Consider the following 27,773-nt stretch of genomic DNA (forward strand, 5'->3'; position numbering starts at 1 on the left):
TAAACGATAAGAGACGAAACCATTTTATAAAAATACAAGGCGAGGCAATGACTTTAGGGGGGGGGGCAATGGTTAAAATGGTCAACTCGTCGCCAACAACATCTGCGTTACCGTAACTGTTTGTACACAATTCAAAGCAGGAAACGACAGCGCTCTATTTCCGCTGCAGCAACGAGAACCAGTACGTCATAAAAGAAAGGAAAATGTGGACTGGAAGGACAAACTAAGCCCAGGAGAAGAAACGCGCGTCCAGCTTAAGTCGCTCCACTACGTCGGTTGCCAGGCAGCTGCTGGCTGGTGTCGTTTCCAGACGAATACGCCGCGGCTGAAAGGGTCGAGTCGAGGTCGTTGTTGGCGTGTTGGAAAAACGTTCGATAGCTCGGCTAGCCAAGCTCTATTAGCCCGCCCGCCCTCTCGCTAGCAATGGGCACGAGAGCGAGTCGCCTCCAGGAAGACCCGGTGCCGTCCACTCTCGGGAAGGACGGCACCGCCAAGCGAGATTCGTACCGGCGGTCCCGCTGTGCCAGGCCCACCAGCCTCATGGTGGACTTCTCGGGTAGCTTCGAGGACACCGAAGTCAACCGAAGCCGCTCCGAGGAGGGCAGTGACTCCGACCTGGGCCAGCATGGCGCGAGCGCCGATGGCAGCCCGGCCGACCACCACGGCATTCCCGCTAGCATGAGCCAGGCGTCCCCGGCGGACGACAACAACAGCGAGGGAAAAGCTGAGGACGACGGCAACACAAGCCCGGAGGCGCCCGCCAACGTGGAGCACCAGCCCGGGGACGAAACAGGCCGCACGCCCCACCGCACTTTCTCCGAGCGGCTGCCCGGAAATCGACACGCCGGGGGCCGCAGCGTCGGCGCCAGGTCGGCCCGGGTTCGGGGCACCCACCAGCGGCCGGTGTCTGAGGCTTGGATCGGCCTGTACCGCGTCAACAACCGCCACGGCAGTAAGTCGAGACGTGACCATTCAACATTCTCATGTCATGTTCAACTAAAATAAATCAGACTAAATATGCCATTGACGTCCTACAGATTTGACTGACAGTCTAGCTACAGTCGACTCGACTTTCATCTTTAATGATGATTTAAAACATAAGTCACGCAACTTTTCTTGACTGCTTTAATTGATTTTAGATTTACCTGTGTGCGTTAAATCAAAGGGAGGGATCTTAAAACTGTTTTGAGAAATGCCCATGTTCCCACCACATTCCTGAACCTGTTGGTCATTGGGGAAAATCTCAAAACATTAAATTTATCCTCGTACATATTAAACAAAAGGAACAGAGGGCAGATTGAGCCTTGACACAGGCATGAGATCTGCTTCTGCAAAAATATACGTTTTCTTTTCTCAGAAACATTAAGAATGAATCATCTATCAATGTAAAATAGGCTACGTAAATCTCAAAAAGATGTGTCGTTCATAATTTGATTGACAATTATGCGGAGGATGCCTGGCTTGGGTCAGAAGTTAAGAACATGCTGTGTGAAATAAAAATGAACAGAATGTAAATCTAAATAAATCACTGAGATCACAGCTGATTTGATTCAGTTCTCATTAGTTTTAATCAACAGATTTAACCTACTCCACTAAATAGACTAATTGTGACCAAAAGCTAATAATAATTAACCCAGTGTGAATGAGAAAATGATTAGATTTGTAAAGGCAAGCAGTTTCAATTAAGTTTGTCACAGTCGAGCAGTAATAAAAGACTGTTGTCTGTAATTTACAACAACGTGTGGAACTGAAACGGATTTGAAGAACTTGAATTCTTGTGCAGATAATCTCATTTCTCGTGCTTTTATGATGAGGGGAATCATCTGAGGCTGTATTGTGTAAACCGAGCTGCTGGCGTAAGGCTTGATGGAATGACAAGCAAGACCACCCTCCCTTCATGTCTCAAGGCCGCAATGACAGTTGTCATGGTAGAGGCCTGCCAATTGACAGAGAGGGCGGTTGATGTCTTGTTAAAGAAGGCCTAGTTTCACTTTCATCAGAGCCATGTGGAGGCATTAGTCGGGACAAAACACCATCATGCGTGTTTAGGCTTTTTCCGGGCAGGCCCTCCAGCCAATATGGAGGGGGAAATGGGGTCAAAAAATGAGGAAATGCTGGCGTGGGAGAATGTATGCCGGGAGGGAATGCTTTGGACCATCTGTGTCGTCCATGGATGGTAGAACTTTGTGTGGGCCATGAAAAAAAATCCTCTTGTGAGACTCTTTCACTCAAAAATTCTGCCTAATAGCCACATCCCAGAAGTAACAGATAATCTGTCTTGGGCTCCAGATAGCAAATATTTTTACAATACAGTATTCTACGGCTATCTCATAGATTACCGGTAATCCCCAAAAATATTTTGCAGCATTAAACAGAGTAATATGCATAAAGGTTATGATCTTATTTATTTTATTTTGTCAACTTGGGGTTGCCATCCTCACGTTCTACTGTAGTATCTGTGACTAACTCGGTATGGCTTTAAAAGGCAGGTCTGGCCTGGTGAATGGCGTAAGCGGCAGTTTCTGAGTGTAGATATTGGCTGATTATTTACTATAGTTTACATGTTGAGTGACTCGGCGTGATTATTGCAAAAGCTCAGACTTGCACCCAAAACCCCGATTGCGATTTATGTTAATATTAACGAATGAGTTCTGAATCAACTTGAATGAGTTACTCATTTAACTTTTTCCCCCCCAAAAAACACATCATAGTCCGACAAATGAAAATTTCAATTTGATCAAAACGGTAAATGGAGTGCACTTTATCTACACCATTCGCTTCAACCTATGTAAAGTTTTTCCTTTTGGTTTATAATAACTTGCTTTAGCCTCTAGGATCACTAGCCGTACCTTGGCCAATGGCAGAACCCAGGGTGACGCAAAAAAATCTGGTTTAAAGTTATATTTAATCATTTTTAAATTGCGACACCCAGAACCGATGTTTGGTCACTTTTCATATTTCGACATACGGGCTGAATGCTCACTGACCTGACCATGTCCGACTTCCTTCCTTTCAATGGAGTCATTCTCAGAAATGAAAAATATGCAACTTTAAACTGAAAGAGGACAAAAATTTTGTGGAATTATTGCAAAGTGTAGCTGACGGAGCTTGGAGATGGCAAAATGGGAATTTCTTTGTGTGACAACGAGCTCGCCAGCCATTTGTCAGACGGCTACGGCTAGCGTTAGCTATGGTAAATTAAGCAAATTAGTACTAATAAACAATCTTAAGCGTTGTCACAGTGCATTCCATCACGACTGCGATCGTAGGCAGGCATCACGCTTTCTTTCTCTATCTTGTCAAGCATGAAATGATCCTCAACTCTTTATACTCTAAACTCGCAGATGAAAAAAAAATACAAAACTAAAATATAGTTTAGAATTTAAGTTGTCTCCACCAACCTAAATTCTAACATGAGTGGTGCGTGTGGCTGCAGTAACATTAGTCCGTGAAAAAAAATAATTCTACCTTACGTTTGTAATTCAATTAATCGTCGCGATCTGCCCCGTTGTCTTTACCTTTTGCACATGACATAACTCACGGAAACAACTATGCGCTTCACACTGTATTACCACATCTTGCAATCAGATAGAAGACGTCAGTGTCTGGTGGGATGTATAAAATAGTTGCCTGGCAGCAACAACAGGGTGGAGAAGTAAGTGTCGGGTGTTAAACCTCACACTCCTGTCCTGCCTTTCTGGCATTCTCCTGCGCACAGGCAACGTCTCGACTCCTTTACATTCCAACAAAGCTTCTTTTACGTTGTCTTCTAACAAAAATTGACAGCAAATTGTAACCGAAGAGCTGGATTTTTCTTCCGGTGCCTACCAGAACCCACCGATACTCGGGATATTTCCATAACTGTTTGGGCTTTCATACAGTGACGTGTCGGCGCGCAGTTAGATGACGCAGATTAAGCATATAGAACAGTGGTTTGTCAACAATAATTGCTTTGATGCAACTGGGCAGGCAAAGAGAGTGTCACTCCTTTCTGGGATTACCAAACACAGAAGCAACATCTCAGCTTCAACTCAGAGATCCTGGAAAATATTCCGCGTCTGAGCCACAAGCAAATGGTGTCATCGAGGTATCAGAATTCTGACTGATAATATACCAGCATAGAGTACGTCAATACAATACAAATGCAACTAGGCAAATACTGTCGCCTATTTTGCTTTCTACATAAAAATACCACTTAAATTTGACAAGAGTGACTAATTATCAATTAAAAGCTTGAAACAAGCACATTTGGCCTGTTTTTACAGAGCTGTACACGCCGTCTGATCAGTGTAAAATTAATGTCGTGAAGTCGGATCAAGTTGGAATACGTCGGGGGGTGGGCGTTTCCAGCAAATTCGACCTGTTGAATCGGCGTCGGGGGCATTTGATTTCTGTGATTGGCTGTTTGCTAGCGAATCAGCGCATGGGGGCAAGGAGAGCAAGTGACAAACAGTACTCAACTCAACTTTATGTTTTTTTCAGGACAGCACACGTGAATATTAAACTCCCCCATAAAGAGGATATGATCATATGTCAGCATGGTTTCGGCAAGAAGTCATTTCGGCAAAGCCATTTATAAAGTCCTTATTGTATTTTTGAGGGCAATGACACAGCACAGTGACAGTTTGGCCGACTTCAAAGAAGGTGGCTTCAAAGCTGTGATCGATGCGGTAAATAGATATCGTTTGAAAATTTGTTTTTTTGTTTTTTTAAATAGTCACCGTTCCTCCACCTTGGCCCGATGTCCTCGGAGCGTCCAAGTAAGCACAGCCAGGCGGTAGTAATTCAATCATAACGGTGGACTCCCCAGCGACAGTCCAGGTCTCCGTCAGGCAGAATTCCAAGTTGTTGCATGGCCCTTCCGTCCGGCGGTCTCGAGGAAGCTCCTTCAGAAGCTGGAGGTCGGCACCGCGTCCAAAACGCGGCGGGGAGCACGGCCGAAGCTTTTCGGGTGAACCGACGATTGGTAGCAGCCAGGAGTCGACAAGGTACAGGATACGCCACAACGGAGTACATCCATGCGTTCGGGAACGAGAATGGGACGAAGCTTGTTCCAGCGGCTGTTTTCGCTTCACCAGCTGCCCGATTCATTTACCCCGGCGCGGCTATCAACACCGGTATGAGTTTTTAATATCCCGCCCCCGCCCTACGTCTGATTAGTGTATCCAGGCCCTATAACGAGAAGATGGGCTGTTATACAGCTTTGCCTTTTACACATAACCCAGCAAAGATGGGATATTGCAAAAACTGTGTGGGCTTTTCACACAATAGCACTGCATCCCGTAATCAGATATTTAAGTGACATCAGAGTCTTGAGTGACGCATGAAGTCGTTTTTGTAGTAGTTTTTAGCAGCAATTTTAGCAGTTATTGCTTTCGACGCAACAGTGTGGGAGAAGCAAGCGCCGGGTGCTAAACGTCACACCTTTCCAACATTCTCCTTACACATAGGCGGCGTCCTGCCTCTGTTACGTCCTAAGACTCTTTCACACGGAGGTCCCGCAAAATCTTACAATCAGAGCCGTAACAGTGATGAACTCATTCACTCCCAGCCATTTTCACTGAAGCAACCCCCTTCGCTCCCGGCTATTTTACTGGATTTTGACTAATTTTGCAAGACCCACAAAATAGTGGTCTATTCTATTGCTATAAAAACATGGGTCCTCCCAAAAAAAAGATTAGAGTCTCCAGTGTTTCCCACATATTTGAAATCTGGGGGATGGGAGGGGGTTTGGACGGGAGGTGGGTCTCAGTCCTATTACTACGTCTCCTCTAGCCTCACGATCCACAAGTGAGTGACGGCGAACTAACGTTACGTGCGGTATATCCTGTTGCGACGTGTTTTTTTTTCTTTTTAAATATATTTTTTATAGATTTTCTGGAAAACTTCTTGGGTGGTGGCCAATTTACTTAGGGCGCCCACCCAAGTATTAACATGGTGTGGGAAACACTGGTCTCTTCTTTCATCAGGAAAACAAAGTATTTCTATCTGTTTCCGTTTTGCAGCAATTAGTATTAGCATATAGCTAAGTTTAATCATTATGCACAAATCTGTTTAGAACTGTGGGGAAATCCGCACGTTTGCGACATGGCCCTGGCGGATCTCTTATACTCTGATGCCACCTGCTGGCCGTTTTTGTAATAACTATTATTGCTTCAACTGTTCTCTGCAGCTGAGAGGCTGGAACAAAGCATTCTGTAAAACATAAACATATAAATACGTCTTTGGGACACTTTACAATTAAAATGGAACGTGTTTATAAATTTTTGGGAGCAAATTAGTTAATGAGATTCATTCAGCACTTTGCTTATTGAACACAAACAAATGCAATAAAATCTAAAGGATCATCTGACAAAGACCAACACTTCACGTCTGTACTCTTACTCTGAAATATGATCATATACTACACCAATAGTTTAAGACTTTGCTAACAGTTTGTTAGCCGACTGCCTATATGTACTGTATTTCTTTGATATAGTGCCCCCCAGTGTCCATACTTGGATACCACATAATTGCTTAAGTGAAACTTGTGGCAAGACTGTTCGAAAATTCAGTTGGATGTTAGTATTTGAGTATGTATGCAATGTTCAAGAAATGTTTTTTGGGGGGAAAATGCCTTTTTTTTAACAATACAATATTTCATCACATTTGCAGGACACAATTGCATTAAATATCTGTACTCTTATCAGCCCGTAGTCAAATGTGAGTACTTGTTCTCCGTTTGATAGAAGTGATATACTGTATTGATGCATCCCTAGTTACAACAGTGTACACAAATGGCTTAGATATCATCAGTCAGATGCAATCGGATTTCTGTAGATGTTTTTGGTTTAAGTATAAAATGGTTGTTTGACAGCAACAGTTGCTTTCAGCAGGGCAGTAGATGTGAGTGTGTGGCGTTAAACTGCCCACCCCCTTTTTTGCCGTACACCTGTATTATGGCTGCGATGCTACATCCAAAGGCAGTAAATTACCCGGTCAACGTCACCCCCTCCATTCAGTCGCATTGCCTGTTCATAAAAAGCACTGACATTGAATGTCTTTATTTTTTATAGTCCTTGTGTAAGTATTGCCAACTCCTTGTACTCACAAAAGTGTGTGTGTGTGTGTGCGTGCAGATATCCGCTGTCCTTTCTGCACCAAGCCGTTCCCAGGCGGTCGCATCGAGGATCACCTGTTGAGCTGCCTCACGTCTCCTCCGCTTCCCTACAACAGTAAGTCGGCACGCGCTCTTTAAATCCTCTCGGCAATCAGAATCGTTGATGACGAGTGTGTTTCTCCAGCGGATGTGCTGAGCAAAGACAGCGGCGAGTGCTCCATCTGTCTGGAGGATCTGGTGCAGGGCGAGACCATCGCCAGGCTGGCGTGCCTCTGCGTCTACCACAAGAGGTAGTAACAAGCGACGTTTGACTCACAAATATAATCAATGTCGCATACGCACACGCCAGGCGCCTTAGATGAGACAGTCGAGGTAATTGGATACATGCTGCTCTATTAAAGTAAGTCAAGGTCACCCTGCTGCAAAATAAAACACCCACTGGACACTTCACACAAGGTAAATTGTAATGAGATCCGATGCAAATGCAATGCTTGCGTTTTTCAATGACACTGTCAATCAAAAAAGTTATTCAATCTAATTCAGTTTTTGTTTTTATAAATCTCACATTGAAATTGCTGGAAATGTAGTAGTCTGAAAGTTAAAAAAAAAAAAAAGGTCCCAAATATATATATTTTTAAATATGCGTATATTTGAAATAGTTTTACATACATTTTTGGGGAAATCAAATAGATTAAAAAAATATTTTTCCATCAAAATTTATTTATATTATTATTATTATTGTAAAAGTAACATATATATATATATATATATATATATATATATATATATATATATATATATATATATATACACACATACACATACAGAGTACAGGCTAAAAAATTTGGACACTGTCTTATTCTATGCATTTGCTTTATTCTCATGACTGGTTACTTTGTAGATTCTCACTGAAAAAAGTAATCAGAGAAAAGGGTGGCTATTTATTTCCTTTTTTCACCTTTTTTTTGTTAAGTACATAACTCCAAATGTGTTTGTTCATTTGTCATAGTTGTCGTCATAGTTTTGATGTCTTCAGTAATGCATACAATGTAGTCATGAAAATAAAGCAAATATATTGAATGAGAATGTGGGTTCAAACTTTTGGCCTGTACTGTATGTTTTTAAGATTAACAATAACATTTATCGAAAATAATTTATCTTTGAGAGTTCGGAGGGTCACCCGAAATCCGCATTTTTTTATTTATTTTGGCGTCAGCAAAATGACGATGGAATCGTTTTGCGTCTTGCGCTATTCCGGGAAAAACAAACAAAACACAAATGAAAAATACAGTTTGATCAAAATGGTAAACATGCTGCAATTATATAGCAATGTATCTAGTCCATCTGGTGTCCAAAGCCTCACGTTCATTTATTGGAAAATGTATCTCTTCGTCCTAGCTACCGCTAAGCTAGCTTTTGGGGGCGTTGTCTTTTTCATTACTTTGGTTTACTGATCTACTAGGAGGAACTAACCGCCTTTTCCCAATGAGGCGTATGGAGTCCATTTGACTGTTAACATAGGCTAATGTGGTTCCATTTTCGTTATACATTTTTAAAAAATCACTTTAAAAAGCTAAACATGAGTGACCTTAGTTGTCATTTCCTTTCTTTGAAACCACATGATTATACAGAACTACCTTATGTGAGTGAGGTGTGTGGCCTCCATTTTGTCTTGAAGTTTGCTGTCACTTTTACACAGATTATGAAATTGTTAGCTTCGTTTTTTATCTGGACTTTTGTGCGGTTTCCCATTATTGGAGCACAGGAAATGTTTATGAGGTTAGGCAATGCACATCAGGCACGGTTACGTCACATTAGCCTGACATCAGTTCGTGTGTGTGTGCGCGCAGATGTTGAGTTTCCACACAATTCTTGCAAGTTCCTACTTTGACCAAGCATATGTCGAGAGGTGTGGCCCCTTTTTGGCTCCTCTCAATGAAATCCAGACGAAGTAGAGATACACCCAGCAGGCCGCTGTCATTTGGAACCCGGCCATGGCTCTCTCGATCTCGTCTCATTGTCAGTCTCACTTACTTTCAATTTCAGGAATTCTCTTTGCTTTTTCTTTCTCCTTTATTCTTTCTCTTTAGTTGTCAAATGCTGTCACCGCTGTCACGTAGTTGGTCTCACTATCTCTCAATCTGTCACGCACTCGTTTACTCACTGTCAGTCTCTCACGTTGTCTGTCTTGCAGTCTTGCTAAAATCTACCGTACACGGAGCAATGTGGCCGAAAACCCGCCTGAACTGTCGCGTGGTGTGCGAGTTTTGGCAGCTAGTTTTCATTAGGGATGTGCCAAAAATTCGATTCTCCTAAGAATCGCGATTTTCATTTAATACGATTCGGAATCATTTTTAACTCAATCACTCCCAGCCATTTTCACTGAAGCAATCCCCTTCACTCCCGACTGACTTACTGGATTTTGACTGATTTTGCAAGGCCCACTGAATATTGTCTTCTATTGCTATAAAAACATGGAACCTACCAAAAGAAAGATTAGAGTATTTTCTTTCATCAGGAAAAAAGTACATTTCTATCCGTTTCCGTTTTGCAGCAATTAGCATTCAAATATGGCTACATTTCATCATTATTCACAAATCTATTTAGAAATGTGAGTAAAATAGCTTTTTTTTTAACATGGCCCTAGTTGATCTCTTTTACTCAGCTGCTACCTGCTGGCCGTTTGTGTAATAACTACAATTTCTCCAACCGTTCTTTGCAGTGCAGTTGAGAGGCTGCATCAAAGCCTTCTGTATGCTCCAGCATAAAAAAACGTATAAATATGTCTTTGGGACACTTAAAAACATTTGAAATAGAACGTATTTATAGGTTTTTGAGAGCAAATGAGTTAAATGTCCAAAAATAGATTTCATTTAAATTATTTTACAGTGTCTTGCTCTTGTGTGTATGCCTATTACTGGGATCGCTGTTCATGTTGTACCCAATTTGGCCACTTAGGGGCAGTGTGGTTCTGTGCATTCTGATAAACTGTTAAACTGTAGCCACATTAGAGAGTACATACAAGTGGGGAAAAAATCACAATCAAGTTATGCCAGTAAAAGTTTTTTTTGCGGCGTAGGAAGAGCATATACCGGGTGAGTAATGTTAAGATGCTTTTCTGTGTACATTCATGAAGCGTTTTGTATGAATAGCTGTTCTTCTGAGTGCTAAAAGTGCTGCGAGTAGCATGCTTATTAGCATTAGCGAGTCAGACTGGAGTAGATCATGACGATTCTTTGCACATCTATAAATTGAAGCAAAAATCATTGTCAATCAAATCATTTTGAATCGAATCACAGACCCAAAAATCGGAATTGAATTATGCGGCAGTCAAAGATTCCCACCCCTAGTTTTCATGTGTTGCTGACAAATTTAGCAGTTCTTCAAAATTTGAAATGCGCCAGTCACCTACACTCACACAGTTATTCATTCACACTGACTCAATCTGTCACTCTTTCACTCACTCACTAATCCATTAACAATCAATCAGGAACTTGCTCACTCCCTTTTGTTCTCACTTGCCGTGAAAGTCAATTCAGTTGAAGAATGAAGTGTTAAGATCATAACCTTTACGTCAGAGTATATTTTACTGAGATGACTGCGATACTAATGAATATTTGTTGAGAGCTGACTACGATTTAGTTTCAAGTGTGACGTAGTCCAAGTGCTGCAAATGAGTAGTTTTCATGAAAAAATTGAATGTTCAAGGGTGCACCATGAATTGACATGAATCCAGTAAAATGCAATGTGAGAAGCACGGTCTGAGAAAGTCACCTTAACCTAACTGGTGTGTGGCCGCAGCTGCATCGACGCGTGGGCCAAGGTGAAGCCCTGCTGCCCTGAACATCCCTCAGACTGACTCCCAGGTCACATGACTTTCACCCACGATGACTCAGGTAAGCACAATGATTTTCATTCTTTGACTTTGTGGCGGCCGTGGCTCAGAGTGTACAGACGGTCGTTCAGTAACCAGAAGGTCGGCTGCACGATCGCCGCTCTCGCCAAGTCATGTGTCGTCGTGTCCTTGGGCAAGGCACTTCACACACATTGCCTCCAGTGCTACTCACACTGGTGTATGAAAGGTGCAAATATTTGGTGGTGGTCGTAGGGGCCGTAGGCGCACACTGGCAGCCACGCTTCCGTCAGCCTGCCCCAGGGCAGCTGTGGCTACTTAAGTAGCTTACCGCCACCACAGTGGGAAAATGTGTGAGCGCATGAATAATGTATCTATTGTGAAGCGTCTTTGAGTAAGAGTACATAGAAAAGTGAGTTTACAAAGTGGCAAATTTGCGACTTTATAAAGTGGCAAATTTGCGACTTTATAAAGTGGCAAATTTGCGACTTTATAAAGTGGCAAATTTGCGACTTTATAAAGTGGCAAATTTGCGACTTTATAAAGTGGCAAATTTGCGAGTTTATAAAGTGGCAAATTTGCGAGTTTATAAAGTGTACGTAAGCGTAGCGTAACAAGTGTCTGTGAGTATTCGTTGGTGATTAATGGTACACTGTTTATAAAATAAAAAAGGCAGGATGGAGATGGAATCATTCTTAATTTAAACTTTACTTTTACTTTATTAAACTTTACTTTTCATACACAGCAGCTAAAGCAACAAAACTTCCTGATCCCCTATCTAACTAACCAATCAGAAGCTAGCATACTTTAGGTAAATGCAAGTGAATGAGAGCAGCAGATTCGACACATCAACTTAGATACTTGTACCAAAAAAATGTATGAATGTGTAAATAATCATTCTGGAAACGTAAATTTACAAGTAAATATTTATTTTAACAAATTAATTTCAATGCTTGATCCTCAGGGTGTGGACCTTCGCAAAGCAAAGCGTCTGTCGTTGGCAGCACCCAATGCTTCATAGTGCGAATGCTCAGCATGATATGGTAAAGCCATTACTATCTCGTTATCTGAAAACCAGACCGAAGACAAGTATTGGCACAAACATCCGACTAATATGCTCCGTGTATTTCTCGTAAGTTTCTGAGTTTTTTCTCGCAAATCTGCCACTTTATAAAGTGGCAAATTTGCAATTTTTTTTCTCTCTCTCGGAATTTGTTGCCCCCGCCCTCTAAAAAAAATTACTTATACGTGGACCTAATACACCGTCGTACTTTATTTAAACTGTAAAACAAAAAACAAGAAGACTTTTTTTGCAGGGGCTGTAACAGATCTATTCATTTCAGTTCATTTCAATTGGCACACTTGATTTCCTGTATGAATGAATTGAGGTACAAGCACAGTAATGAAACAAATTAAACTCATTAGTCAAGGTAACACGTTTTCCTAATTCCTGGTGTAACTATTCACTTGGGCCCAACTGACTGAGTAAAATTCAGAAAAACGATTATTCAGCTAATTAATTGAAAAATATGAGTTATGAGTATATAATTCTTTTTTTTAAATGTATTTATTTTTGCCTCGTACTGCTTAAAACACAGATATCACAGTCAGGCAGACCATTAACTGTTACAATACTAAAATAACTTTCTTCTTTCTCTGCTTTTTTAAATTGTATTTTTTTTTTATTGAATGTCATCTTATTCTCTGTAATACCAACATGTAAGATTTATATGATTTTAATTTATTTTTTAAAGATGTAATTTAGCCGTACTATTCACCATCATCCTTATTTCCGCACTCTATTTCTTTGATCCTCACAGGAGACCACATGCCAACACTTGCTCCGTATGAAAAATCAAACATGTCCGCCAACCCATAAAGAAGCTCCGGGCGGCGCGGACCCCCCCCCTCCTGTTCCTCACATAGGTCCGGACCATTTCGCAAACAAACCGTAAACTTCAAAACAACAAAACGATGGCTGCTTTTGGATTTAACCCCTCGCTAGCCGGGTCGGCGTCCGATGATGTAATCTCTCTCTTGGTGATGAGGAGTAAAGGTCGCCTCCTGTGTATTTTTGAGTTGCCCACCGGCTAGGGGCGCTAGGGTTGCGTTTGTCGTTACCCGGTGTTTAGTGTTAACATTTCAGGGGGGGGGGTTGGTTGGTTAGTGCTCCATTTAAGCGCTGGTGTTTGCACCTATTTGAGCACTTTTTATCCTTCGAGGATTTTTTCTTTCTTGCTTTCTTGATTCAGTTGCTTTTGAGTGCTTCAATGAGGATGGACCGCAAATGGATACCGAGTGAGTGAGTGTTTAATGTGAATTACCCAGAATTCTTTGTTGGTTCTGTTACACGTGGCAACGGTACGGATTTTTGAAGCTCGGCAACATCCTCCTGAAATGATTTTGTTCCCCACGTTCTCGTTCTCTGGAGTCGGCTTTTTCTCGCCGTTTCGGCCATCGACGTATCGGCCCTACCTTTTTATAATGACAACAAGTATTTTAAAGTATGATATCATCATAACGACCGTGGTTATAGCTCAATGTATGACTTTTCTTTTCAAGCCTTCTTGTGTGTGTACTGCCTTTGCCTGGCCGGGGTTTATTTGGGGAACGGTTTTCAGAGGCCGCCAGAAGAAAAAAAAAAAGATGGCTTCAGGAAGTTATTTCCAATCATCCCCTTTGGTATGGCAAGCCGTTTCAGCATTTATTCAATATCCTTTAACAATTAAAGTCCAGGTACTAGTATGCTCTGCTACTAGTGCCACATTTGGCCTACAACACAAATAAACGTTGCATGGAAAACATTTATTGCATAGCCTATGTCCCCATGTCCTCATGTTATTAAAAAAATTGTACGCAATACATAAACCAACAGATTTTTCCATTCAATATCCTTGATGTCTCTGTACTAGTACCCTTTCTGTCCTCACTAGTAAGACACTTGAGTGCACTAGTAGAAAGACTGTTTGACTCATAATGTTTTTTTGTTTTGTTTTTACCCCGGCCTAGTATGCAATCTGGATAAATACTCAAATAGCTTAACATAAAACTGTTTGAGCATTTATTTGATATTCTTGATGTCCATGTACTAGTATTTTTTTTTGTCCTCCATAGTAAGATAGTTCAGTTCACTACTTAAATGACATTTTACTAGCATACTTTTTCTTTTCATTGCTAGTGCCACTAGTACGCATTACGAAAATGCAAGTAAATGGTTAATTTGCTTTCCATAAACCTGATTGAGCTTATTTTTCTGATTATCTTCTCAACATCCGGTGTAATGTCCATTCACTACTAGTGCCAGTTTTCTAAAACGCTGAATGAATAAATGCTAGAACAGCTTTGCGTGTAACAACGGTAACCTTTTCCCGCTATTGCTTGTCATTTCCACTCACTTGTAGGATAATTATGTGACTGGTGAGGCAAAATTGTGCGCTAATTGACATCTGTGCACTACTAGTATGACTAGTAAAATGCTAGACGTGAACGTAGTAGCATGGAGTTGTAAACTAGGCCATGGTTTTGTCAATGTCCTTCCAGTATGCCAAAGTCGTCAATACTCGTAATAATAATATACAAAATATTACTATTAAGATGCAGTCATTCTACTAGTATGCTGAATTGTCTTACAAGTGTGGACATACCGTACTAGTACATGAGGATATCCAGGTTGTGGACGAAACGCTGAAACGGCTTTCCATACTTGAGTCCCTACTGAGGTGCTACAACTCGTCCTGCCACTAGGGGACAGCCCTGTGCATGTTTAAAAGAAGAATAATGCCAAATTGTTGTCTGTGAGTGTGTAGAGGCTCATTCGATGTTACATTTGTTGTGGTGATAATTTATGGTGTGTACTCTTGAGGTGTGTGTGTTTTCCCCAAAAGGTGGGCGGGCACTCTCCCAAGCCCACTTAAAGAATTCTCCCTCGAGCCGTGTGGTGCAATACCTCAAATTTTTACCAATGCTAATTATAAAAGCTAGCTGTGTGTGAGTGTGTGGGTGCGTGCGTGCGACAGGGAACTCAACTAAGGATGGGATTTTGTATAAATAGACCCCCAGATCTGCTCCCCCATCATTGTCAGACACCAGAGCTTTCATCACAGCATATATGGACAATCGTTAAGAAAACAAACAAACACATAGCAGAGGCGTTGTTTTATTTATTGAATTGTAAATATGTAATGCAGTTAAAGAAGAAAAATGGCTGGTCTTTGTTTGTTGGATATACTGTTTCTAAAGCTCCAATCTTTTGTATGTCTCAGAAATTGTTTTTATATGTATTTTTTACAATAAATGTGTGAAGAGTGCTCGTCTCAAGTCTGTTGAATTTACATTTCTTATTTCTTTTTTCTTTTTCTTTTATTTTATTTCTTTTTTCATTTTATAATAAGTACATGTGAGAAACATGTTCATATAACTGTAATCCCAGTTTATTATGGGTTTGTGTTCCAAAAAGCAATGTCGTGAGAATTTTTTTATTTTACGAAATTAAAAAAGTCAATTATATTGACAAGTTTTTCAAAAAATTATTTTAGTGGAACAAATTGTAATGTTTGAAAAATATATATATAACAAAACATGTATATATTTTTTTATTTTATCATATATGTTTTTTGTTAACAGGTTAAGTGTTTTTTTTTTAATTAAGGTTTATCAATATCCGTTTTTACATTTCTGGAGGGGTCAGAATTTTTTGAGGGAAAAGACAGATTATTGTGAGAAATTATGTTTTAATTTTTTTTCTTTTTACATGCATAAATTTTTTTAAAACATTTTTACAAATTGGGAGGAAAAAAATTTCTGAATTTTCTGAGTGTTTACATTTCCATTATTTATTAATTTGAGGGGTGGGCAGATTTTTCTGAATAAAAAGATTTCAACAGTTGGAAGTATAATGTATTTTTAGTGGGGGAAAAGTTTTTTTTGTGCAAAAACTCTTACATTGTGCAAGTATTTTATTTTTACGCGAATGGTTTTCATAAAGTTGGGTTTTTCAAAGAATTAAAAAATAAATAAATCAGAAATCTAAATGTCACATGCAAACGTCACATGACCAAACCCAGAAAACAGGTGTGCTGTGATTGGTGGTCAACTGAGCCCTGAGCAACTGTGATGTCATTTTCAATTGACAGCAAGTAGCAAAATGGCCGCCTCTTGAGATGGATAAAAACGGGTGCATTTTGCAGCTTAATTTATATTCCACAAATGGAATATTAAATTAGGATGCCGTGTTTAGACCAGTGGGGCTACAGAGAACATTATTGTGAAGAGCATTTTTGATTTAACTTACCCTCTAAAGAAAAAAAAATGGGCGAAAACATGAAGAGAATTTGCGTTGTTTCGTGCATTGTAAACTTTCAAGGTAAAATACTTGATTATTTCACTTTGCTTGCTTCACAGTAGTCCTATTTAAATGGATGCTTCAGTGTGACCTTCACATGATGAAGGTGGCATCCTTTATATTGGCGTGCGTCATATTTGGAGTGCATCAGAGGGGGGCGGCTCGCATGGTGAATTATTGAACAGAATCCGTGGGCTCCTCTCAGTGCAGATGAAATGAAGAGCAGGGCGTCGTCTTCCTCCCTGGGCGCCAGCGGTGGCTCCCAGCATGCAACTGCGCATGCTGAATAATTCATGTTGGTAACTTAGGAGTGCAAAGGGGGCATCGGGTACTGCACCTTTAGGGCTTGTCAACAAAACACCTTCATCTGGAAACAACCCAGAAGCTTTTTAGACCTTCTAAAAAAAATGTATTTTAGTTTTAAAAAAACAAAAAAACATTCTTTTTTTTTAAACCCTAACTTTATTTTTAAAGGGGTTTGTTGTGGGGTCGGGTCGGTCTTTTTTTTTTTCCTAAAGAACCGCCTGTTTTGTCAAAAAAAAAAAAAGATTAGTTTCGGAATAATAAATAATAAAATTACCTCAATTTAGATCTTAACCCTTTAAAATAATTTTCTTTTCTTGGTATTTTTTTTATTTCAAAGAAATAGAAACGTATTTTTTAAAATGTTAAGTAATTATTGTCTGTAGATGTTTTTTTCTTAACAATTTTTTGGAAATCAGATTTTTTTCAAAGAACAAAAAAAAAAGTGCTACTTCTGGAGAACTTCAGATTTCTTTATTTATTTTTAGTTATTCAAGATATATATATATATATATATATATATATAATATATATATATATATATTTTCTCTCCCCAATTTTAATTAAAATAGGGGATTAAAAAATATTTTTTAGCACTAACTTTTTTTAATTGAAGGTTGTTGTTTTTGAAGCTACAAATTGTTTTGTTTTTAATCATTTTTTTGGTGTGTCGGGGTGAAGAATTTTTTTTTTTACACACACATAAAAAATATCTGATTTCTTCAAGAAAGTCATAGATTGTTTACACCCCCCCCCCCCCTGAATAACCAGATTTTTCCATTTGGATTGTATTGTAAAGTCCTAATGCTTAACCTACCTAAATCCTAATCTCGTATTATACATCGCATACCGTATTAGTGTGCATGTGTACCTAATAAAATGTCCCTGATGTTGCGTGATGTAAAGAGGATTTGACTTTGACGACACATTTCTCTTATTCTTATTCCCCCTGTGTGTCTGCTCCCGTTAAATCCTGTGTTGGGAACTAACAAACACACAACCACAAACGCACACACACGTTTGTAAAGAAAGACTTAGAGGCTGTGATCTTGTAAATACACATTCATGTTTAATGACATTAATCGACTCTTTACATAAGACTATATAGATTGTATCACATAGATTTTTCATCTAAAACATTCTGTTTAAGTCCAACACATTCTGTTCAGACATACGATGAGTGTACAAAGACACACTGACATGTGCAGTCATCCACTATAGAAAAGCACACAAGAAACAGTTCAATAGAACAGTGACGAGCGCTCATCTTGTACGTGCACTAAAGTGCTAGTGTCATCATGCAAATATTAGACGGATAACTGCCTCGCACAGATGCATAAAGTCGTCATTCTCTTCACCTGTGTTTTTATAAATAAATAAAATACACAGGAATGAAAACCTTGAGGGTCCGGAGGGGGGAAAATGACATCATGTCTTTCGCTTCGCACCACAGAAGCGGAAGTCTTGTGCACAATTTTGGAATCGACGCAGTCTAACTTTGGAGTGAGAAATCACAACAAAGTCCTAGCAAGGATTTTTAGGGCCACACATAAAGCAAGAAAAGTCGGATGAACTTTCAGTCGTCCTTTTTTTGAGAATCTTTTTTTCTAAACCAGTACTACTTTTTCATGAAAATAGGATAAGTAAACATAAAATAAAATTAAAAAAAAGGCTTTTTGGGGGGGGGGGAAATATGCCCTATAAAATATTAGAGATAAAGAGAGAGAGATAAAGAAAAATAGAGAAAAGTCAAATGTAAAGAAAACAAGAAAAATCATTTAAAAACAGATTTTGGGGGGAGAGAAAGACATTTGTACGTGAAAAATGTTTTTTTAATGAAGAAAGTGTATTTTTTCCAAAGACAGTTAAAAAAAATTCCTATGAGAAAATGTTATGAAAAATCATTGCTTTTTCTAAGAAAATTCTGTCCGATTTTTCCAAGAGGATTTTTTTTTTTAGAAACAATTTTCTAATGTGGAAAAAACTAAACATTTTGATGAACAAATGTATTAAAGTACTACATTCAAAGAAAAATTAAGAAAATAATATACATTTTTACAAAAAGTATTTTTTTTGACAAAAAACGCTGACATTTTGGGAAAACAAGTCATACTTTTCAAGAAAAAAACTTGATTTTTAGATGAACCTTTTTCTAAAATTACGATTTTTTTATTTAAAAAAGAAATACGACTCCTCAAAAAAACATCTTAAATATTTTACAACTTTTTTTCATAACATGTTATTTATTTGGCTTAAAGACTTAATTTTCACAAGATTACAAGGTTTTTTTTGCTTTTTTGATTTGACTGTCATAACATTCTGACCTTTACTATCGTAGTGTAATTTCTTTTTCTTTTTAGTGTGGCCATAATACTACTACTTTGCATGAATTGGAAGTGGGACATAATATATAAAATAAAAAGGTAGTAGAGTCTAGAGACACATACTTTTAGACTAAAGATGAAGTTGAGTGTGAAGAGGCACCTTATATGAAAATGCATTTGTGATCATTTGTAATACTTTTAGATGATTACATTACAGTACAGTACAGTTCAATAAATTGTGTTAAACCCCCCCCCCCCCCCTGAGGGGTCAGCTGGTGTTTCTCAGGTGACCATTGAGCTTCTTACTTTTATTTTGGGGAGCAAATGAATGAGGGGATGACGTCAGAGGTAGAAGATGAGGGTCACACCGGCGCGTCGCCTTCCGGGACACCCGTGCGCCGCCCCGATGGCGGGAAGGTGAACCTCCTCCCGGATGCCGAGGTGGGTGGCGGCGAGAGGTTGGCCCAGCGCGAGGGGGGGCGTCGGTTGGCCGGCCGGGCCGGCCGCAGGAAGCAGGAGTCCAAGGGTGGAGCCACAGGAGAGCGTGGGATGTCCTGTCGATGACAAACAGACCAGTGTTCTTGTCCGTTCTTACATCCTTGTGATCTTGCAAATTGTCATCAGTCGTGGCCCAAGTACTGGACCAAATGAAGGTACGTATAAACCAAAACCAAAAACGCAAGGAAGACCTGAATGTTGTTAATGTCAGCTAGCTTATCTTAAACAAAGGGTTCATTGGTTGGTTACTTGTAAATGCTTGACTAGGAAAATATCTGAAGATGCATTGAAAATGAAAACGACAGTTACGTATGTAACTACGGTTCTATGAGACCCTCTCGACTGCCAGGTGGCGGTGCTAAAACAGGACGGAAATCCCCCACGCGCATGCGTCACTTGAGAAAGAATTCATAAAAGGACAAATTTCCAGGGCTGATGTGATCCTGATGTATAAAAGGGGATCGTAGCCGGAACCGAAAGAGAGAGATGAGGCGTAGCACATCGTCAACCCTCTGTGGGGATGGTCGAGCAGTCATGGAGGTGGTGTCCAATGACATTCCGAAGCGATGAACAAAGTCTGCTGAGAGGGAACAAGAGAGGACTTCTCCAGGTTGACCAGGTAGGGCAGAAATCACATCGCGTCAACACCCGCCTCGGGCCATCGCAATGCTTTGTTTTAATTAAACAGTCGGATTCCCCTGGTCCGCACCAGTTCTAAGCCAGCTGCTAGGCGCCGGCCGAGGCGACCCGCCGCGGGGGACCGAGCGGCGACGGCGGCGGACACCCACAACAGGCCCCGGACGGCCGGAAGCGAGGCCGCCGCGCGACTGACCGCCGCGGAGCCGCGACGGGCGCCGCAGCTGGGGTGATCCGCGGGAAGGGCCCGGCGCGCGTCCAGAGTCGCCGCCGTGGCCCGCCGGCCCGACACCCTCGCACCTGCCCGCCTTCGTCCCTTGGAGGTGGCACTCTGAAAATATTTAGAAGTTTGGCTGACTTAGAAACAATTTGAGAACCAGGCTGAGGAGGGGGCCATCTGGCCAGGGAGGCCGACCTGAAGTGCCTCTTATGCGGATATGGGTTGGTCGAAACTCCCTTGGAGGTGGCACTCTGAAAATATTTTGAAGTTTGGCTGACTTAGAAAAAATTTGACGCACCACCACCACCCACGGAATCGAGAAAGAGCTGTCAATCTGTCAATCCTGTCCGTGTCCGGGCCGGGTGAGGTTTCCCGTGTTGAGTCAAATTAAGCCGCAGGCTCCACTCCTGGTGGTGCCCTTCCGTCAATTCCTTTAAGTTTCAGCTTGAGGCGTGGTGTGTAAAACTCGGGGCTGACCATGGGGCCCTCGGCCAGAGGGGCGAACCCCATGGGCGTCCGTGACATGTCCCCGTGAGGGACAACGAGGCCCTAGTGAATTTGTATGATCTTCCTAAGAACGTACTCGAGGATGTTCTTCATAAGAACGCGTCTCTTTGGAAATTGGAAGGGCTTAGTATTTGTTAGCTTCCCACGCGTTATACATATTTCTGTGATAGAAGCACGAAATGCATCTTGGGATATTTTGCTAAACAAGCCTTAACAAGTCTCCAACCATGGACTTATATAATTATGACTGGCCACCAGCGGCCATCTTACGTTGCCACTCAGTAAGGCCACCTAACTTGAATACACTGATTTCTCCGTGGTGTTTTCACATTTTTGGTCTCTACGGCAAAAAGGTTGCTGTGTATGATATACAGTTAAACCAATTGGTCTGGAAGAAGCACTACATGTCGAGAAAGTTTTAATTTTCTCTTATAAGTCTATATCTCCGGAGGTGCTAGTCAAAGATTTGTCTGCGTGATGTTGTCAGAGCCATCAACAATCAAGTGAAAGTAAAGCTGATCAGGGGGGAAAAAATCGCTGTGAAATGTAAACCTAACATCTGTGAGTCACAATTCACAATATTGAGATAATATACTCTGAATAGTCGACGCAAACAGTGAAGTTTGCCCTTTGCGAGGCTCTCATTACTCCTTACAGAAATCTTAGCGTAAAACACGTACTGATAACAGTGCTTTCAGCCCCCCAAAAAGTTGTCAGTAAAAGTGGCAACATAAGATGGCTGCCCTCTGGCTTTTCTATTGACAGTCCAGTTGTATATAAGTCAGTGTATTCAACTGACAAGAACAATAGCCGAGTATTCCGTGCGTTCTTGTTGATCTGGGAGGGAAAACTTTGGAAGTTTGCTTGGACCCCCACCCGCACAACAGCACAAACCATGCAACAACATTCAGTAGAATCCAAAAAACGTGATCCACAATGGGAAACAAACCCACTTTAAAACACCTTTAGGGCCTTTTCCTCCAATTATTTTTGGCCAATAAATATAATAATAAATAATAATAAAAAAATATTCTTCTAAAATAACGAAAGGCCTGTGATGTGTCTTAAGATGGACTTTCCCACTTTAAGTGTTGAGTTAAATGATGACAAATAACAAGATGTCACATACTGCCCATGGCCCGGAACTGGAAGAGGACATGTGAGGGTAAATGGAAATAAAATAAAGAGGTTAATTGAAAAACAAAAATTGTTGAAGTAGAGCACGTCACAACCTGTTATGAAACGTGTGATAAACACCCCAAAGTACATTTGGAATGTTTTAAACACATGAAGCTTTAAAGGACCATACCACCTTTTTCTCATTGAAATTAGTGGCTGTGTGTTGTATTGGGTATATGCCACGGAGGAGGCGGGACTTTCCGCGTTTCACACATCAGTTTTGTTTCTGGTTCCGGTTTGAGACGCGTGGGCCGCGCCCCGTTACTTGCGCTGCTTCCGCCCTTGTGCCCCTCGGTCGACGGGTGCGAGTGTGGAGTGTGTCTTTCCCAGTGGTCTGAAGCATTTCAGAGAGCAGGAGTGCACGGTTGGGGGGGCGCGCAGGGGTGAGAGTGCTGCGAGTGTTGTAACGCGGTCAGCAGTGGCCGGAAACGTTGCTGATGTGTGAAACCCGGACGCCGCAAGTCCGTGGCCTCTACCCCATCGAGCTTCAGAAGGCGCTAAGGATTTACAAAGACACAACGGGCAGCAACAGAATGAATTAAACTCTATACTTTACTATACTTTATCGGACACATTAAGACCCTTTTAGATATTGTATGGCAGCAAAACAGCAGCATGGTCCTTTAAAGGAGGACTGATGGTACACTTTGCCATCATTCTGCCCGTGGCCCTGTGAAGCATGCGTTCAAATGACAGACAAGTTGACGAGTGACACGGGTGATGTTCCATGTGGCTCGGAGAAGGAGGAACTTACATCGTGGAGACTTTTACAGTCCCCATGGAGTTGTTAGTATGACAGTGTGCTTCTGGAGCAAAGAGGGGAGCAGAGGGCGGGACAGACAAACCAGGAAAGGTTAAGTTGAGGAGGAAGAGGAGAGGATGACCTGGGAATATAAACAACAGGAAGTGCTGGCGGAGGTACGACCAACCGCCATGTTGGGTAAAGGCAAATCGTGACACTGTAAGAGTCATGTTAGGAAGAGCATGATAATAAACAAACTGGCAGTTTCATTGAAGAAACTCGAGGCACTGAAAGATGACCCGTCAGGCTTCCCATTTTGTTTCCTCTTGTTGGTCATTGTTGTTTCATGTTTCTTGGATGGGTTGTGACTGTAGGAACTGCCCTTTTAAGGATCCATAAAGTAAACTTTAGGGTCATTTGATTCTTTTGCAAGGGTTGTACAAGAACAAATTCTTAGCGATTATTTTCAATGCCTATCGATATTTTAGTTTTTCCTGTTTTGTGTGTGATCGGCAAAGTCTGATTTCCCGCCTTAAAACACAAGGTCGAAAACTCATGATGATGAAGTGTCCGTGATTATTACCCCACTTTTCTTTTCTTTTTTTTGCTTTGGTGAAGATTGATTCTTGTTAAGTGGATTATCTGCAACTTTACCAAAATAATCTTCGGCTAATCCTTAATTACGATGAATCGTTATGCTCATTTGTAAGCATGATCCCTTTTATATCTCGGCTGAGCTGACACATTCATTTGGTCAGGAGAAATTCTAGCGTTCCAATAAAGTGAGATTTAAATCCCAGCAAAGCTCATGGAAATCTTGGTCCTTAAACATGAGAACCCTAGAAGAATATCGACGTACTCAAATTTAACTCGGAGAAAGTGCGAAATCATTGTTGTGACCAGGGCTGGACTAACTATCTGGCGTACAGGGTAGATGCCCGGTGGGCCGGCGTCTTTTGGAGCAGATGCAGTGTTTTTTAGTTATTATTTTTCCTCCATTTTACCCCAAGAGACTGACTGGCCCACAATTTTGAGAAACTAGTCCATTAACCTATTTCCAATATAGACAGCAAACTGAACCAACATCAGTCAATATCAGTGGCAGAACTATGTGTTAGGCAGGGGTGGTCAGAAGTTGGGCCGGGCCGATGTGCCAGTGGGCCAGTGGACTTAAATAAATAAAAAATCTGTGCCTCTGCAGCCCTGGTTGTGACCCTTGAGGGACTGCTCAGGAAGATTAACGACATTTCTATTAACAGCTAAGGGTGCTTCATTGAACTTTCTGAAGTCCGCAACTAAATCCAAGATACATGAGATTCCATGTTACTTGACTCAAATTTGATTTTAATTGTCAATTTTAGGACTTGGGACTAAAAATTATGAAAGATTTAACTTGACTTTGAATTGGTATTCATTTGACTTGACTTAAACTGCATGACTTGACAAGTCTTGCCTGAATGTTACATTTGGCATTTTTTATAAGAAAGTGTCATTTGGTTGGTTTTTGAAAGCAGAATTACCGGTATGTACTTCTTGTACAAGGTGCGCAAACCTGGGAAGCTAATTTTAGCTAGCTAGCTATAATGTAGGCCACTTCAGGAAGCAAGCTGCAAAGACTCCAACCCAGGATCATCTTAGCACCTCTCTGACATACAAAGATTGCTTCTCAGCCCAGACACTGTACACGTCAACATACTTCCTTGACACCAATTCCTATGTTAAGAATTAATATTAAGTGTGTTTACCTCCATGCATCCAGGCTGTGCTCTCTCAGGGTCGGCCATCTTGCTTCCAACTCCTCCTGCCTGCATCCTCCTCTCATCCTGCAGTTTTTTATTGAGGATGCGGGCGGCGTTCTCGGCCAGCGTGTACCCCGGGGGCGCCGACAGGTCCTGGCGAATGCTCACCACTTCAACGTTCCGGTCCCCCTGCATCTCAACTATCAGTTGCACAGGACTGGGGGAGCGGCCCCTGGCGCTCCTGGGGTCAGGGCTGGGGTCAGTGGGAGGTGTGGGGTGGGAGCGGCTGGGGGACTTGTTGAATTTCTGCATGGTGTCGTAGACGACGGGCGTGTGGTCGATGATGTTGAAGAGGCTGGAGAGGCCGTCGTTGATGGTGGTGTGGACCGGGCTATCCCGCGTGGTGGTGGAGCGCGCCCACGCCGACTCACTGTTGCCCTTCTGCGGGGTTGTAGGGGTGGCGGCGCGGCTGGTGTTGGGTATGTCCGCCTTGTTGGATGAGGACATCTTGCGCTGAAGTTTGGGCGAGCCGTACTTGGGTGAGCAGCAGGGCCGCTCAAATTTACTCTGGATGACCGGCGAGTACTGGACCTTCCTGGTATTTCGCGACGGGGACGAAATGGGTGTGCCGCCCCCTTTTGGGGTGAGGCAGCGGTGGGGGCTGCTGGTCAGGTTCCTCAGCAGGTCCGTCTGCAGACCGACGCTGATGGTCTGCGTGGTCTGAGTGCCTCTCGTGGTGAAGCCGTTGGTTTGGCAGGCCGTGTCACGGACCACGGGTCCAGGTGGGGAGCGGATGGCGTTCCTCACTGAAATAGCCACCTCTTTCATATCATCGCTCATATTCCGAGAGAGCTGGAGCTCAAGTGAGGAAGCGTAGCCCACCGTGGGGCAAATGGGGGACTGGTTCGGAGAAGTCCTTAATCCCCCGGCTTCCAGAAGGCCACAAGGCCACCTTCCGCTGGTGAATACCTCATTTGACCCACAGGCCGCCTCCCCGTCACCTCTCACCTTGGTCCCCTTTGCGTAAAGGAGGTCAGACTCCGTCTCTGGCCCAGGTCTGGTGGGGCTGTGGAGGATGTGGACCCCATAGGCATCTTCTCCCACACCTGCCCGACTGTTAAGTGTGCTGGTGGTGGTCAGGCTGGCGCTGGTGGTGAGGATCCAGGCGGGTGGTTGGAAAGACTCCATGACCGGTTCAACTCCTCGCGTTTCTGAAGTTATATCGGTCCATGCATCGCGAGCAGGGCCGAGGCCGGCAGCTGTGGGCGACGAGAAGTCCCAGCCCTTATTGTTGAACTCCTCGATGTACTTGAGGTCATCTGGCGAAAGAGGCGGGGTGACGTCATCTTGGTCTCCCTCGCCGTGGCGCGTCTTGTCAGGGAGAAACGGTGAGCTGTCCATCAGACGCTGGAAGTCGCTCATGGAGCATACCGACTTGGCTCTGGATGGAAGACACACAAAAATAACTCAAAACCATCAGAATAGTCTTATAATTCTATTTAGGTCACCAACGTGTATACTGTACACTTAAGATGGATTTCAACTTTCAATTCAAAGAACTTCTTGACACTAGTACTGGACCCCTTGACATACCCTAGCGCGGTCTTCTATATTAACACGGATTTTAAATGTGCTATAATCATGTTGTGGGGTTACGTCCCGTTTACAGTTTGTGTGAATGTTGCGGCCGCAAGCTCACCTGAGCAAACTACCGCCACCCATCTCTTCATCAGGGTTCAACTCCGAAGCTCCTTCTCTCTCGGAAAGCACATTTAGGGCCTAGAAGACAAAAAACGTCATAACTATGCATCCATTCATTTATTAGGGGCCTTTGTATTTCTCAGGGTTGCGGAGGCTGACTGGATTCATTCAGAGTCCAAATTCTGGAGTGGCCACCTGTTAAATATAGGAGTGCCACTTAGAAAGACACAAACATTCACTCCTGAAGGATGTTAGAGCCCATTCAGCTCATTTCTACTGCTTCGACCTGTTTCTCTGAATCATCACATAAAAGGAGACGTCACCATTCACATTTACCCTGTTTAAGGAAATCTGACTTGGGATGAAAGGTGTACTTCATGCTGAATTGGCTGCTAGCTAATGAATCGCAGGGCATATTCACGCCTATGGCCATTGAGTGAACATTGAGGACAATCTTCAAAGTTGCACATTTTACCTCCTTCATACAGGGGAACCTCTTCTCACTCTCCAGCCTGCAGGGCGGGGGGACCTCCAGAGTGGCGAGGGGATCCAGAGAAAGAGCATCCAGGAAGGGGCTCTCCGTCGGGCTTCTCAGCCTCACGGCGGCAGCCCCTCCTTGGTCTGCCAGCATGGCATCTGAGTCGGAGAGGGAACGGACAGGTGGCACCAAGATGGGTGCAGAAGACCGTGGGGAACGCGGGGAACGCGGGGAGCGGGCACCAGTGCATGAGCCGCTGTCCTCTATGCCTTCGCCTCGCCGGCAGTTCAGCTCCCTCTGCAGCTGACACGGGGAAAAAAGTATTGGAACCCTTTGTGAAATAATGCAACTTTGTTTCCTCTTATGTTCCAATTGTAATGTATATATTAGGGGTTAAAATGAGTGCTTTAATTTTTAATTAATTAAAAGTTCCTTTAACAGCAATAATTTTTTAACGCACGATTAATGACCACCTCTTATTTTGAAAGCATGTACTGAGGGAATTCCAGTCGCAATGCAGCAGACACGTCCACGTCAAAATTTAGCAGAAAGAAATTTTATAATAATGCATATATTTGTGGAGACTGGGGTTGTATTTTACAATTTAAAAAATGTGCAGAATTTTACAAGATTACTTCATGTTAAAGATTAGATATCTCGTAATATGAAAAGAAAAATGCACTGAGCTGTCACTAATGCAATTATGCCATCTAGTGGCAGATAAACAACCTCAACATAAATCAATATCACAATCATTTTTTTTACAGTACAGTACATCTTTTTAATTTTAACTAAATTTTATGAATTTTTATGAAATTACTGTATCAATGACTAAAAGATGCAGCCAATTTTCTATTAGTATACAATTTTTTTCCCACTTTTATGTTCAGAGTATGAAAACTTGTACATTTTATTGTACATTTAGAAAATATATAAAATTTGCGATTAATCGCGAGTTAACTATTGAAGATTGATCATGATTTTAAAAAATGTAATCGCCTGACACCCCTAATATATTTTTTTATGTTAATTTTACTCTTAATTTGAAACTAAAAATATGCTTTTCCTGTCACGAACATTCAACATAAAATACTAATGCCCCATAGTGGCAGAAAAATTACCTCTTGCATCTTAACTTCAAATATAAAATTAC

At 41.9% G+C, this 27,773-nt stretch overlaps 2 protein-coding genes across 6 annotated transcripts in view; one reads left to right on the forward strand and one right to left on the reverse strand.

Annotated features, from left to right (window-relative positions):
- Positions 1 to 87: 87 nt before the first annotated feature.
- Positions 88 to 15,259, forward strand: LOC147180632 (uncharacterized). The gene is made up of 5 exons (XM_086088559.1): positions 88 to 952; positions 7,119 to 7,214; positions 7,284 to 7,389; positions 10,901 to 10,995; positions 12,773 to 15,259. Exons 1-4 carry the CDS (start codon positions 424 to 426, stop codon positions 10,956 to 10,958), a joined length of 789 nt encoding a protein of 262 aa, XP_085944685.1. The 5' UTR covers positions 88 to 423; the 3' UTR covers positions 10,959 to 10,995; positions 12,773 to 15,259.
- A 2,384-nt stretch (positions 15,260 to 17,643) lies between these two features.
- The window catches only part of mtcl1 (microtubule crosslinking factor 1), a 41,957-nt gene continuing 31,827 nt past the window's right edge, over positions 17,644 to 27,773 (reverse strand). For 2 of the 5 annotated variants that reach the window (XM_086073386.1, XM_086073368.1), the window contains 4 exons: positions 26,618 to 26,923; positions 26,141 to 26,220; positions 24,448 to 25,882; positions 17,644 to 19,474 (listed from right to left, as the gene is read on the reverse strand). In XM_086073386.1, the coding sequence (XP_085929512.1) occupies positions 19,283 to 19,474; positions 24,448 to 25,882; positions 26,141 to 26,220; positions 26,618 to 26,923 (2,013 nt within the window). In that variant the 3' untranslated portion in view covers positions 17,644 to 19,282. Of the gene's footprint in view, positions 19,475 to 22,714; positions 22,767 to 24,447; positions 25,883 to 26,140; positions 26,221 to 26,617; positions 26,924 to 27,773 lie in introns of all 5 variants that reach the window. The other 3 variants (XM_086073405.1, XM_086073395.1, XM_086073378.1) reach the window with 3 other exon arrangements.

This window comes from Leptonotus elevatus, chromosome 1 (genome assembly GCF_054856555.1).
Source record: "Leptonotus elevatus isolate MCC_2025b chromosome 1, RoL_Lele_1.0, whole genome shotgun sequence".
Taxonomy (NCBI): Eukaryota; Metazoa; Chordata; class Actinopteri; order Syngnathiformes; family Syngnathidae; genus Leptonotus; species Leptonotus elevatus.

Excerpts from the sequence above, each read along its gene's own strand:
- LOC147180632 (XM_086088559.1), top strand. The coding sequence starts at position 424 with ATGGGCACGAGAGCGAGTCGCCTCCAGGAAGACCCGGTGCCGTCCACT. Across the intron at positions 953-7,118 it reads CGTCAACAACCGCCACGGCA|ATATCCGCTGTCCTTTCTGC; the intron begins GTAAGTCGAGAC and ends GTGTGCGTGCAG. Across the intron at positions 7,215-7,283 it reads TCCTCCGCTTCCCTACAACA|CGGATGTGCTGAGCAAAGAC; the intron begins GTAAGTCGGCAC and ends GTGTTTCTCCAG.